This window comes from Oncorhynchus gorbuscha, linkage group LG08 (genome assembly GCF_021184085.1).
Source record: "Oncorhynchus gorbuscha isolate QuinsamMale2020 ecotype Even-year linkage group LG08, OgorEven_v1.0, whole genome shotgun sequence".
Taxonomy (NCBI): Eukaryota; Metazoa; Chordata; class Actinopteri; order Salmoniformes; family Salmonidae; genus Oncorhynchus; species Oncorhynchus gorbuscha.
In genome coordinates this window covers 2,089,192-2,105,211 of record NC_060180.1, presented here as the reverse complement: position 1 = coordinate 2,105,211, position 16,020 = coordinate 2,089,192, and the positions used below count along the sequence as shown (strand labels likewise).

Below are 16,020 nucleotides of genomic sequence, written 5' to 3'. Positions count from 1 at the left end.
GTGTGGATGACGGATCACCACCTCAAGCTGAACTTCGGCAAGACGGAGCTGCTCTTCCTCCCGGGGAAGGACTGCCCGTTCCATGATCTCGCCATCACGGTTGACAACTCCATTGTGTCCTCCTCCCAGAGTGCTAAGAACCTTGGCGTGATCCTGGACAACACCCTATCGTTCTCAACTAACATCAAGGCGGTGGCCCGTTCCTGTAGGTTCATGCTCTACAACATCCGCAGAGTACGACCCTGCCTCACACAGGAAGCGGCGCAGGTCCTAATCCAGGCACTTGTCATCTCCAGTCTGGATTACTGCAACTCGCTGTTGGCTGGGCTCCCTGCCTGTGCCATTAAACCCCTACAACTCATCCAGAACGCCGCAGCCCGTCTAGTGTTCAACCTTCCCAAGTTCTCTCACGTCACCCCGCTCCTCCGCTCTCTCCACTGGCTTCCAGTTGAAGCTCGCATCCGCTACAAGACCATGGTGCTTGCCTACGGAGCTGTGAGGGGAACGGCACCTCAGTACCTCCAGGCTCTGATCAGGCCCTACACCCAAATAAGGGCACTACGTTCATCCACCTCTGGCCTGCTCGCCTCCCTACCACTGAGGAAGTACAGTTCCCGCTCAGCCCAGTCAAAACTGTTCGCTGCTCTGGCTCCCCAATGGTGGAACAAACTCCCTCACGATGCCAGGACAGCGGAGTCAATCACCACCTTCCGGAGACACCTGAAACCCCACCTCTTTAAGGAATACCTAGGATAGGATAAAGTAATCCTTCTCACCCCCCTTAAAATATTTAGATGCACTATTGTAAAGTGGCTGTTCCACTGGATGTCATAAGGTGAATGCACCAATTTTTAAGTCGCTCTGGATAAGAGCGTCTGCTAAATGACTTAAATGTAAATGTAAATGTATTTGCATTCAAACCTTTGAAGTGTCAACACCCTCTTACGCTTCACAGGGTTGTCAACGCCTTTGATGTTCCACGAAATGCACTTATTTTGGCCACCCTGGTCACTCCCATTATACAACCCTGTCATTAGAGCATAGATCGGAAAAGCAATGAGTACCCCAAAACCCCCAGAATAAATTGTCTCAGAGTAATAATGTACGGTGCAAGATATTTGGAAAAAGTACAGAAAAAAAAACTAAAAAGACAGAATGACAACATTCAAACTGAACAATTCAACCTCCTTCCTCCCCTAAACCACCTCCCCCATCCCAGACAGTACCTCCCCAAATGAGGTACAAGCCTAAATAGAACGTGTTCTCTTCACACAATATGTCTATGAGAGTGCGGTGTTAAACCTAAACCCACAGTCCCGCTCTTTAAAGTTGCATTTTGTGTGAGTGGATCAAGCAGCAAAAAGAGAGAAAAATAAAAGTGAATTCCTTGTGCAAACGAAATTACAAAAGCACCACTTGTAGATGTATATAATTATATTCCCAGTCTTATAACAGACCATCAAAAAAGAATAATAATTGTCTAGTTTGATGCTAAGACAACTTACAGCCAAGACCAAAAAACTATGTGTGCGCAACGTTGAACGTTTGCTGGGCATAAATGACGTTCAAAACCTTTAAAATTGAACTGAAGACCCACAAAAACGTGTAGCCTCGGAACATTTACTGTTTACTGGGCCGGTACAAACGGATGCAGTAAACAAATAACCAGAAATATGTTGAGTCACTGAGACACTGTCAACAAACTGAATAGGTGAACGAGACAGCCTAGAAACAAAGGAGTTAAGTAAAACCTTAATACAATGAAATTAAAATGACTGAATGCTTGTAAGGCAAGCACTCTAGATGATCAAAACATTAGATAACATCAAATAATCCTGAATGGGTTCACCAACTCTCCAACTATACAAGACTAGCTATTAACTATTGACTAGTTATTAACTAAACATAATTGTACAAACAGGTGGGCTACTTGCTATCCACAGTTCGCAAGCAACAGTTGCTGATCTATGAGCAAGTTCTAGACTTCTTGATGTGAAGTTGAATGTGAGCCATAGCCTCATCTGGAGACTCAAATGTGTGGTCTTTACCATCATGAGATAGCCATAAACGGCCGGGAATCGCAGTCCATACTTCACACCTGGATGGTGTAGTAATAGTCATTTGGCCTGCCCGAAAGCTGTGCGCTGCTTGGAAATAGTGGGGGAGTAGTCCTGGTAGATGGAGAAGCTCTGTCGTTGAAAGCTCAGAGTGGTATTGCCGGCTCGTCTGAGAATCTCCATCTTTTCATGGAAAAAGTGCACTCGAAGAATTATGTCACGGGGCCTCTCCCCATCCCCGGGCTTTGGGCGCAGCGAACCGGTGGGCACTATCAATCAGGTGCTTCTTATCCAAGGCAAGAACATCCTTCAGCAGCCCAGAAACGAAATCCGTGGCGCGAGGCATTTCCGCTGATTCTGGAACTGATACCAGTCTCAGGTTATTGAGGCGAGAGAATCCCTCTAAACTCACACAACTCTCCTGCACCTTTTTCAAATCCACAGCCAGGTGTTTCATGTCAGCTTCCAGGGAGGTGGTTAAGTCAGAGACATTGGTAGCGGAGGTCTCCAGTGCTGCACTCATTGTATTGTGCAAATCTGTTGTTGTTTTGAGTGAAGTGATTGCTGGCACCGTCTCGTTCCGCAGGATGGTTAGATCTGCTTTTAAAGTATAAGAAACCTCCTGTATTTGTGCCTCAATCGTAGCAACTACCTCCATTTTCATTCCAACTATCTCAGAGGGTAGTAGTTTGATGGCCACAAGAATGCTCATTTCAGTGCCGTCACTGAAAAAGTGCCGCACCCCCAGGTAAAGTGTGTGTCCCCTTGCCCTCAGACTCAGGAGAGGGCGGTGATGAGAGTGGGTCTTGTGGGCCGGGTTTTCTCAACGTCATGTTTTTGGCCTTTTGTTCCGTCGACATTCGAAAGCAAAGTAGTCTTGTTTTTCACGGAAAGGGATCACCAAACTAATATTTGAAAATAAATATGGTTCTGCTGCAAAATTCACATAAACTTAAAGAGTACTGCGGGAGCAAACGGAAAACACGTCAGTCACACATGGCGTCCCTCCAACCTCCCTACCTTTATTTGACAAGGCAATTCAGTTAAGAACTCATTTTTATTTACAATGACGGCCTACCAAAAGGCAAATGGCCTCCTGCAGGGACAGGGGCTGGGATAAAAAATGTATAGGACAAAACACACATCAAGACAAGAGAGACAACAATACATAAAGAGAGACCTAAGACAACAGCATAGCATGTCAGCAACACATGACAACACAGCATGTCAGCAACTCATGACAACACAGCATGGTAGCAACACAACATGGCAAAAACATGGCAGCAGCACAACATGGTAGCAACACAAAACATGGTACAAACATTATTGAACACAGATAACAGCACAAAGGCAAGAAGGTAGAGACAACAATCCATCACACGAAGCAGCCACAAGTGTCAGTAAGAGTGTCCATGATTGAGTCTTTGAATTAAGAGATGGAGATAAAAACTGTTCAGTTTGAGTGTTTTTTTGCAGCTCGTTCCAGTCGCTAGCTGCAGCGAACTGAAAAGAGGAGCGACCCAGGGAGGCGTGTGCTTTGGGCACGTTTAACAGAATGTGACTGGCAGAACGGTGTTGTATGTGGAGGATGAGGGCTGCAGTAGATATCTCAGATAGGAGGGAGTGAAGGGGTGTTGTATGTGGAGGATGAGGGCTGCAGTAGATATCTCAAATAGGGGGGAGTGAAGGGGGGGATGGGGCTGCAGTAGATATCTCAAATAGGGGGAGGTGAAGGGTATGTGTATGTGGAGGATGAGGGCTGCAGTAGATATCTCAGATAGGGGGAGTGAAGGGGGTTGTATGTGGAATGAGGGCTGGGTGTTGTATGTGGAGGATGAGGGCTGCAGTAGATATCTCAGATAGGGGGAGTGAAGGGGTGTTGAGGGCTGCAGTAGATGATGTGAGGATGGAGGATGAGGGCTGCAGTAGATATCTCAGATAGGGGGAGTGAAGGGGTGTTGTATGTGGAGGATGAGGGCTGCAGTAGATATCTCAAATAGGGGGGAGTGAAGGGGTGTTGTATGTGGAGGATGAGGGCTGCAGTAGATATCTCAGATAGGGGGGAGTGAAGAGGTGTTGTATGTGGAGGATGAGGGCTGCAGTAGATATCTCAGATAGGGGGGAGTGAAGGGGTGTTGTATGTGGAGGATGAGGGCTGCAGTAGATATCTCAGATAGGGGGGAGTGAGGCCTAAGAGGGTTTTATAAATAAGCGTCAACCAGTGGGTCTTGCGACGGGTTTACAGAGATGACCAGTTTACAGAGGAGTATAGAATGCAGTGATGTGTCCTATAAGGAGCATTGGTGGCAAATCTGATGGCCAAATGGTAAAGAACATTTAGCCGCTCGAGAGCACCCTTACCTGCTGATCTATAAATTATGTCTCCATAATCTAGCATGGGTAGGATGGTTATCTGAATCAGGGTTAGTTTGGCAGCAGGGGTGAAAGAGGAGCGATTACGATAGAGGAAACCAAGTCATTCCATTACTGTTACACATTACTGTTGTTCCACATTAGGCTAATCTACACATTACTGTTGTTCCACATTGGTCTTATCTACATATTACTGTTGTTCCACATTGGTCTAATCTACATATTACTGTTGTTCCACATTGGCTTATCTACATATTACTGTTGTTCCACATTGGTCTTATCTACACATTACTGTTGTTCCACATATTAGGATAATCTACATATTACTGTTGTTCCACATTGGTTTTATCTACACATTACTGTTGTTCCACATTAGGCTAATCTACACATTACTGTTGTTCCACATTAGGCTAATCTACATATTACTGTTGTTCCACATTAGGCTAATCTACACATTACTGTTGTTCCACATTGGTTTAATCTACACATTACTGTTGTTCCACATTAGGCTAATCTACACATTACTGTTGTTCTACATTAGGCTAATCTACACATTACTGTTGTTCCACATTAGGCTAATCTACACATTACTGTTGGTCACATTAGGCTAATCTACACATTACTGTTGTTCCACATTAGGCTAATCTACACATTACTGTTGTTCCACATTAGGCTAATCTACACATTACTGTTGTTCCACATTGGTCTAATCTACACATTACTGTTGTTCCACATTAGGCTAATCTACACATTACTGTTGTTCCACATTAGTGTTGTTCCATGTTCATATTGGCAGTGTGCATCATGGCTAGATAGGCTGTGTTTCTGCTGTCAAAATTCATGCCATAACCAACCACGTTACTACTAAAACCAGGATGGTGAATCATTCTAATAAGTTTAACTTTATTAAATTAAACAAGCATTTTTTTCTTTACAACAACAATAAATACATGTAAAATGTAATGATGTTAGAAAATGTCAAGGATAGAGATGACCTGCCACTGGCATTAAACACAACATGTGTTTCAAATCAAACTGTGTAGACTTTACCGTGAAATGCTTGCCTACAAGCCCTGAACCAACAGTGCAGTTCAAGAAGAGTTAAGAAAATATTTACCAAGTAGGTTAAAATAAAAAGTAATAATTAAAAGTAACACAATAAGAATGACAATAACGAGGCTATAAACAGGGGGCACTGGTACAGAGTCAGTGTGTGGGGGTACAGGTTAGTGGAGGTCATTTGTACATGTAGGTGGGGGTGAAGTGACTATGCATAGATAATCAACAGTGAGTAGCAGCAGTGTACAAAAAGAGAGGGGGGGTCAATGTAAATTGTCCAGTGGCGATTTTATTAATTGTTCAGCAATAGAAGATGTTCAGGAGCCTTTTGGTCCTAGAATTGGCACTCCGATACCGCTTGCCGTGCGGTAGCAGAGAAAACAGTCTATAACTTGTGTGACTGGAGTCTCTGACAATTTTATGGGCTTTCCTCTGACCTCGCCTATTGTATAGGTCCTGGATGGCAGGAAGCTTGGCCCCAGTGATGTACTGGGCCATTCACACTACCCTCTATAGCGCCTTACAGTCAGATGCCGAACAGTTGCCATACCAGGCGGTGATGCAACCGGTCAGGATGCTCTCCATGGTGCAGTTGTAGAACCTTTTGAGGATCTGGGGACCCATGCCAAATCTTTTCAGTCTCCTGAGGGGGAATAGGTTTTGTTGTGCCCTCACGACTGTCGTGGTATGTTTGGACCATGATAGTTTTGTTGGTGATGTGGACACCAAGGTAACTCTCGACCCGCTCCACTACAGCCCCTTTGATGTTAATGGGGACCTGTTCGGCTCGCCTTTTCCTGTAGTCCACGATCAGCTCCTTTGTCTTGCTCACATTGAGGGTGAGGTTTTTGTCCTGGCACCACACTGCCAGTTCTCTGACCTCCTACCTAGAGGCCGTCTCATCGTTGTCGGTGATCAGCCCTACCACTGTTGTGTCGTCAGCAAACTTAATGATGGTGTTGGAGTTGTTTGGCCACGCAGTCGTGGGTGAACAGGGAATACAGGAGAGGACTAAGTACACACCCCTGAGGGGCTCCAGTGTTAAGGATCAGCGTGGCAGACGTGTTGTTGCTTACTCTTACCAACTGGGAGCGGCCCGTCAGGAAGTCCAGGGTCCAGTTGCAGAGGGAGGTGTTTAGTCCTAGAGTCCTTAGCTTAGTGATGAGCTTTGTGGGCACAATGGTGTTGAATGCTGAGCTGTTGTCAATGAACAGCATTCTCACATAGGTGTTCCTTTTGTCCAGGTGAGGAAGGGCAGTGTGGAGTGCGATTGAGATTGCGTCATCTATTGGGGCGGTATGCAAATTGGAGTGGGTCCAGGGTGTCTGGGAGGATGCTGTTGATGTGAGCCATGACCAGCTTTTCAAAGCACTTCATGGCTACCGACGTGAGTGCCACGGGGTGATAATCATTTAGGCAGGTTACCTTTGCTTCCTTAGGCACAGGGACTATGCTGGTCTGCTTGAAACATGTAGGTATTACAGACTCGGTCAGGGAGAGGTTGAAAATGTCAGTGAAGACACTTCACAGTTGGTCCGCGCATGATTTGAGTACACGTCCTGGTAATCCGTCTGGCCCAGCGGCTTTGTAAATGCTAACCTTTTTAAAGGTTTTGTTCACATCGGCTACCGAGAGCATTATCACACAGTTATCCAAAACAGCTGGTGCTCTTGTGCATGCTTCAGTGTTGCTTGCCTCGACGTGAGCATAAAATGAATTTAGCTCGTCTGGTAGGCTCGCGTCACTGGGTAGCTTGTGTCTGGGTATTCCTTTGTAATCCTTAATAGTCTTCAGGCCCTGTCACATCCGTCGAGCGTCCGAGCAGGTGTAGTAGGATTCAATCTTAATCCCGTATTGACGCTTTGCTTGTTTGATGGTTCGTCTGAGGGCATAGAGGGATTTCTTATAAGCGTCCGAATTAGGCTCCCACTCCTTGGAAGCGGCAGCTCTAGCCTTTAGCTCGATGTGATGTTGCCTGGGATCCATGGCTTCTGGTTGGGATATGTACGTACAGTCCCTGTGGGGACGACGTTGTCGATGCACTTCCATGTATGCTGGTGACTCAACCATATACGCATCAGTCACCACAGCTAATGAAGTCACTGAAACCTTTAACAAGGAGTTGTTTTGGAGTGGGTGGCCAATAATAAACTAGTCTTGAACATCTCTAAAACTAAGAACATTGTATATGGTATAAATAATTCCCTAAGCTCTAGACCTCAGCTGAATCTGGTAATGAATGATGTGGCTGTTGAGAAGACTAAATTACTTGGTGTTAGCTTAGATTGTAAATTGTCGTGGTCAAAACATTTAGATTCAATGGTTGTAAAGAGGTATGTACTTAATAAAGAAATGCTCAGCTTTTTTGACACGAAAAAGCAAGTCCTGCAGGCTCTAGTTTTATCTTATCTTGATTATTGTCCAGTCATGTGGTCAAGTCCTGCAGGCTCTAATCTTGTCTTGATTATTGTCCAGTCATGTGGTCCTGCAGGCTCTAGTTTTATCTTATCTTGATTATGTCCAGTCCAGATCCTCAGGCTCTGTGGTGAGATCTGCAAAGAAATCCCCAGAACAAAGCGGGACGTCTTGCTCTTCATAATCAGAGTGCTGATATAAATACTATGCATGTCAGTCTCTCTTGGCTAAGAGTTGAGGAGAGACTGACTTCTTGTTTTTATAACAAACGACTGATTTCTTGTTTTCATAAGAAACAATGTTTTGGAAGTTCCATAATGTTTGCTTATTCAACTTACACACAGCTCTGACACACACTTACCCCACCAGACATGCCACCAGGGGTCTTTTCACAGTCCCCATATCCAGAACAAATTCAAGAAAACGTACAGTATTTTACAGAGCCATTACAGAGTGCATGGAACTCCATTCCATCTTATATAGTGAACAGCCAAACCTTGTTTCAACACCTCTCCCCCATGTGAACTACTTGTTGTGTGTATGCACTGACATGTATGTGGAACTAATAGATGCACACACACACACACACACACACACACACACACACACACACACAGAGATTACATGTTCATGTTTATAAATGTATGTAAGTCTTCTGTCTGTAATGTATTTTTCGCGATGTGTCGGACCCCAATCAGACCAGCTGTCATCATTGGTGTCAGCTAATGGGGTTCCTAATAAATCAAATCAAAACCAGCTTTTGGTTGTTCTTAAATGTTTTTAAGGACACACTTCAAATATTTCCACCCCTCCCATCTGACCGCAAGTGTGCTGATATTAAACAGGTCAATTACTAATCCTTGCATAACAGTTTGAAAATAGCACAGTGTTGGCTTTCACAGGTCGAAATTGCCAGCGAACCTGGTTTGGCACTGGCAATGTGTTAACGCCAGCAAAAAAATAGATCCTGTGATCCTAAATAGCACCTATTCCCTAATTAGTGCACTACTTTTGACCAGAGTCCTATGGGCACTAGGGGCCCTGGAAACAATAGTGCACTGTAAAGGGAATGGGGTGCCATTTGGGTCGTAGTTTAAACGTCATAATTAGATGAATTGCCTGTTAATTATAAAAGTAATTGGATGGGTAGGACAGGCTGCGCTGGAGAAGGTAAAGGTCTCAACAATAGACTGCAAAAGAAACTGAGTTCAAGGCCTTGTTTTGGTTTGTACACAAACAAACATACAAATAGACAAAGAAAGAAGTGAATCATTCTGTTATCTATTGATTAGATTTGGGTAGTGTGAAAAAGCATTGTCAAAGCTACAACCTACTCTCACTTTAAATGATTTCATTGCATTTATTTCAAGACGTTGTGCTACTAAACCCTCTACCAATAGTCATTGTTGCGGCTACTAAACCCTCTACCAATAGTCATTGTTGCTGCTACTAAACCCTCTACCAATAGTCATTGATGTTGTTGCTGCTACTAAACCCTCTACCAATAGTCATTGTTGCTGCTACTAAACCCTCTACCAATAGTCATTGATGTTGTTGCTGCTACTAAACCCTCTACCAATAGTCATTGTTGCTGCTACTAAACCCTCTACCAATAGTCATTGTTGCTGCTACTAAACCCTCTACCAATAGTCATTGTTGCTGCTACTAAACCCTCTACCAATAGTCATTGTTGCTGCTACTAAACCCTCTACCAATAGTCATTGTTGCTGCTACTAAACCCTCTACCAATAGTCATTGTTGCTGCTACTAAACCCTCTACCAATAGTCATTGTTGCTGCTACTAAACCCTCTACCAATAGTCATTGTTGCTGCTACTAAACCCTCTACCAATAGTCATTGTTGCTGCTACTAAACCCACCTCCAATAGTCATTGTTGCTGCTACTAAACCCTCTACCAATAGTCATTGTTGCTGCTACTAAACCCTCTACCAATAGTCATTGTTGCTGCTACTAAACCCTCTACCAATAGTCATTGTTGCTGCTACTAAACCCTCTACCAATAGTCATTGTTGCTGCTACTAAACCCTCTACCAATAGTCATTGTTGCTGCTACTAAACCCTCTACCAATAGTCATTGTTGCTGCTACTAAACCCACTACCAATAGTCATTGTTGCTGTTGCTGCTACTAAACCCTCTACCAATAGTCATTGTTGCTGCTACTAAACCCACTACCAATAGTCATTGTTGCTGCTACTAAACCCTCTACCAATAGTCACCCTCTACCAATAGTCATTGTTGCTGCTACTAAACCCTCTACCAATAGTCATTGTTGCTGCTACTAAACCCTCTACCAATAGTCATTGTTGCTGCTACTAAACCCTCTACCAATAGTCATTGTTGCTGCTACTAAACCCTCTACCAATAGTCATTGTTGCTGCTACTAAACCCTCTACCAATAGTCATTGTTGCTGCTACTAAACCCTCTACCAATAGTCATTGTTGCTGCTACTAAACCCTCTACCAATAGTCATTGTTGCTGCTACTAAACCCTCTACCAATAGTCATTGTTGCTGCACTAAACCCTCTACCAATAACCCTCTACCAATAGTCATTGTTGCTGCTACTAAACCCTCTACCAAATCAGTCATTGTCATGTTGATGCTGCTACTAAACCCTCTACCAATAGCACACAATAGTCTTTTTGTTGCTCTGGAACTACCAATAGTCATTTACTTTGCTGTTACTAAACCCTCTTCCAATAGCTACTAAACCCTCTACCAATAGTCATTTGTTGTTGCTGCTACTAAACCCTCTACCAATAGTCATTGTTGCTGCTACTAAACCCTCTACCAATAGTCATTGTTTGCTACTAAACCCTCTACCAATAGTCATTGATGTTGTTGCTGCTACTAAACCCTCTGTCAAACTAGTCATTTTGCTGCTACTAAACCCACTACCAATAGTCATTGTTGCTGCTACTAAACCCTCTACCAATAGTCATTGAGTTGTCTAAACCCTCTACCAATAGTCATTTTTGCTGCTACTAAACCCTCTACCAATAGTCATTGTTGCTGCTACTAAACCCTCTACCAATAGTCATTGTTGCTGCTACTAAACCCACTACCAATAGTCATTGTTGCTGCTACTAAACCCTCTACCAATAGTCATTGTTTGTTGCTGCTACTAAACCCTCTACCAATAGTAATTGTTGCCTCTTAAACCCACTACCAATAGTCATTGTTGCTGCTACTAAACCCTCTACCAATAGTCATTGTTGCCTCTACTAAACCCACTACCAATTCATTCAATTGTTGCTGCTACTAAACCCACTACCAATAGTCATTGTTGCTGCTACTAAACCCACTACCAATAGTCATTGTTGCTGCTACTAAACCCTCTACCAATAGTCATTGTTGCTGCTACTAAACCCTCTACCAGTCATTGTTGCTGCTACTAAATTACCAATAGTAATTGCTTTCCTGGGTCTATAAATGGTCTACCAATAGTCATTGTTGCTGTAAATACTGCTACTAAACCATTCTACCAATAGTCATTGTTGCTGCTAGTAAAGTGTCTACCAATAGTCATTTTGCTCCAACAAATGCACCTACCAATATCATTTTGCTGCTACTAAACCCTCTACCAATAGTCTAAACCCTCTACCATTAAACCCTCTACTAATTGCTACTAAACCCTTACCAATAGTCATTGCATAAAACTACCAATAGTCAGAAAACCCTCTACCAATAGTCAATTGCTGCTAATAAACACTCTACCAATGGTTTCAGTACCAATAGCATTGTTGCTGCTACTAAACCCTCTACCAATAATTGTACATGCTGACTAAACCCTTCCAATAGTCATTGATGTCAATGCTGCTAATTAAACCCTCTACCAAGGGTCATTTTTGTTGCTCTACTAAACTACCAATAGTCATTTTAAATAAACCCTCTGATTAATAGTCATTATTATCTAAAACGTAATCAAAGTCATTGTGCTTTCCATTAAATAAAATGCACATTGGAGATAAACCCTCTACCAATAGTCATGGTTGTTCTGCTAATACATAAACCCTTTACAATAGTCAGGCTGCTCTACATGTTCTAAATAGTCATTTTGCTGCAGTAAATTACCTCTCCAATAGTCATTTTGCTGCTACTAAACCCTCTACCAATAGTCACTTACTAAAGGTCTTACTTTAAATAAACCCTCTACCAATAGTCATTGTTGCTGCTTAAACCCCTACCAATAGTCATTGTACCCAGTGGGACTAAACCCTCTATCAATAGTCATTGAAGCTACTAAACAACTACCAAAGTCATTTCTAAATAACACTCTACAATAAGGTACATTTTAATAACACTTTGCTGCTACTAAAACACTTCTACCAATAGTCATTGTTGCTTTAAATAAACACTTCAATAGTCAGGTGCTGCTTTAAATAACACTTCATTGTAAGGCTACACTTTAAATATCACTTTACATTGCTACTACTTTAAATTACCACTTCACAGTTTGCACTTTAAATACCAATTCATAGTTGCTGCTACTTTAAATATCACTTTACACCCTCTGTTTAAATAGTCATTTTACTGCTTTAGGTGTTGTTTAAATATCACTCTACCAATAGTCATTGTTGCTGCTACTAAACCCTCTACCAATAGTCATTGATAGTTGTTGCTGCTACTTTAAACCTCTACCAATAGTCATTGTTGCTGTACTACTTTAAAACCCTCTACCAATAGTCATGCTTTAAATAACACTTTACAATAGTCATTGTTGCTTTACTAAACCCTCTACCAATTTCATTGTTGCTCTACCAATAGTAAACCCTTTAAATAGTCATTGTTGCTGCTACTAAACCCTCTAAATAGTCATTGTTGCTGCTTTAAACCCTCTACCAATAGTCATTGTTGTTTACTAAACCCTCTACCAATAGTCATTGTTGCAATAGTCATTGTTTGCTACTAAACCCTCTACCAATAGTCATTTTGCTGCTACTTACCAATAGTCATTGTTGCTGCTACTAAACCACTCTACCAATAGTCATTAAACATATCACATTGTTTACATTAAACTGCTACTAAACTCTATTGTTGCTGTTGCTGCTACTAAACCCTCTTTACCAATAGTCATTGATTTAAATAAACCCTCTACCAATAGTCATTGTTGCTGCTACTAAACCCTCTACAATAGTCATTGTTGCTTTACTAAACCACTTTACAATAGTCATTGTTTGCTACTAAACCCTCTACCAATAGTCATTGTTTGCTACTAAACCCTCTACCAATAGTCATTTTACATTTGCTACTAAACCCTATCAATAGTCATTGTTGCGGTTTACTAAACCCTCTACCAATAGTCATTGTTGCTGCTATAAACCCTCTACCAATAGTCATTGTTGCTGTTTAAATAAACCCTCTACAATAGTCATTGTTGCTGCTTAAACCCTCTACCAATAGTCATTGTTGCTGTTTACTAAACCCTCTACCAATAGTCATTGTTGCTGCATACTAAACCCTCTACCAATAGTCATTGTTGCTGCTACTAAACCCTCTACCAATAGTCATTGTTGCTGCTACTTTACCAATATCATTTTACATTTTAGTCATTGTTGGTTTAAACCTCTACCAATAGTCATTTTGTTGTTGCTGCTTTAAACCCTCTACCAATAGTCATTATGCTTTACTAAACCCTCTACCAATAGTCATTTTGCTGCTACTAAACCCTCTACCAATAGTCATTTTGCATTTGGTATGGTTAAAAACCTGCTCTACCAATAGTATTGTTTGCTACTAAACCCTCTACCAATAGTCATTGTTTGCTACTAAACCCTCTACAATAGTCATTGTTTTACTAAACACTCTACAATAGTCATTGTTTGCTACTAAACCCTCTACCAATAGTCATTGTTGCTGCTATAAACCCTCTTTAGTCATTTAGTCATTGGCTGCTACTAAACCCACTACCAATAGTAATTGTTGCTGCTTTAAATAACTACCAATAGTCATTGTTGCTGCTACTAAACCCTCTGCCAATGTGTAGTTGGATTAATGCTGTTGTTTTCCTTAAAAGAAATGGTCTGCCCTACTCAGCTAAGTAAATAACAGTGAAATCCATTCCCAGGAATACATTCCATCTCTAGTCAGTGTTTGGCCATGTCTATTTTAGTCCAACAGAATGCACACCTTGATCCATTTAATTGCAGGTCCAAAAGAAATGAAACAGTAAATTAACTTTGTCATCAACCCTGAAGAAAGCTTTCAATACAGAAAATATGAATATTTCAATATTTCACTCCATCCTGTTGGTTTCAGTGGCAGGTGTTAGCTTGTCTCTCGACTCAGACTGGGGGTATTTTTTGACATTCTGACAGTGAAGAGAGTTTGAATACATTCCCTTCAATGCTAGGTAATTAAACTTGTCTAGCAGGGACAACTTTATGTAAATAGTGTATGGGAAACTAAAAGTTGTTTTGCACTGCTGATGATGCTGACGGCTTTGATATAGCAATTATTATCAAGGGACGGTTTAATCAAAACATTGTGTTTCCATTAAGAAATGCACTGGAGATACCCAAAGTCATGGTTTCTCTAATACATTTACATTTACAAAGTAGGCTATCACATGTTCTAACCTTATTTTAACTCGCCTGGTCCCAGATCTGTTTGTGCTTATAGCCAACTTCCATCAGATCTGTTTTAAATAACACTTTCCATCAGATCTGGGATTTATCATATTTTACTTTAATAAAGCCAATGGTTTTAATGAATAGTATTTTTTGCAGGGCCTTTACATTTGAAGCCCCACCTAATCAGAATGGTACCCAGTGGGAAAAGATGCAGTATCTGTTTGAGGAGCTGGGGAACAACCGTAAGTATTGTCTGACTGGTAACACTTTACAGTAGGTACATTTTAATAACACTTTACATTAAGGTATATTTTAATAACACTTCACAATTAGGTACGGTTTAAATAACACTTTACAGTAAGGTATGTTTTAAATAACACTTCACAGTAAGGTACACTTTAAATATCACTTTACAGTAAGGTACACTTTAAATAACACTTTACAGTAAGGTACACTTTAAATAACACTTCATAGTAAGGTACACTTTAAATATCACTTTACAGTAAGGTACGCTTTAAATAACACTTTACAGTAAGGTACGCTTTAAATATCACTTTACAGTAAGGTACGCTTTAAATAACACTTCACAGTAAGGTACACTTTAAATATCACTTTACATTTAGGTACGGTTTAAATATCACTTTACATTTAGGTATGGTTTAAATATCACTTTACATTTAGGTACGGTTTAAATAACACTTTACATTTAGGTACGGTTTAAATATCACTTTACATTTAGGTATGGTTTAAATATCACTTTACATTAGGTATGGTTTACATATCACTTTACATTTAGGTACGGTTTAAATATCACTTTACATTTAGGTACGGTTTAAATATCACTTTACATTTAGGTACGGTTTAAATATCACTTTACATTTAGGTACGGTTTAAATATCACTTTACATTTAGGTACGGTTTACATATCACTTTACATTTAGGTACGGTTTAAATAACACTTTACATTAGGTATGGTTTACATATCACTTTACATTTAGGTATGGTTTAAATATCACTTTACATTTAGGTACGGTTTACATATCACTTTACATTTAGGTACGGTTTAAATATCACTTTACATTTAGGTATGGTTTACATATCACTTTACATTTAGGTACGGTTTAAATATCACTTTACATTTAGGTACGGTTTAAATATCACTTTACATTAGGTATGGTTTACATATCACTTTACATTTAGGTACGGTTTACATATCACTTTACATTTAGGTACGGTTTAAATATCACTTTACATTTAGGTACGGTTTAAATATCACTTTACATTTAGGTATGGTTTAAATATCACTTTCCATTTAGGTATGGTTTAAATAACACTTTACATTTAGGTACGGTTTAAATAACACTTTACATTTAGGTATGGTTTAAATATCACTTTACATTTAGGTATGGTTTACATATCACTTTACATTTAGGTACGGTTTATATATCACTTTACATTTAGGTACGGTTTACGGTTTAGAATAACACTGTTTACATTTACATTTAGGTACGGTTTAAATATCA

The 16,020-nt window shown here is 40.8% G+C and overlaps 1 protein-coding gene across 1 annotated transcript in view; it reads left to right on the top strand.

Moving 5' to 3' along the window:
• Positions 1-16,020, top strand: part of LOC124042228 (lysosomal cobalamin transport escort protein LMBD1-like) — a 148,218-nt gene that overhangs the window by 52,819 nt on the left and 79,379 nt on the right. The window contains exon 4 of the mRNA XM_046360645.1: positions 14,654-14,739. Within this exon, the coding sequence (XP_046216601.1) occupies positions 14,654-14,739 (86 nt within the window). The remainder of the gene's footprint in view (positions 1-14,653; positions 14,740-16,020) is intronic.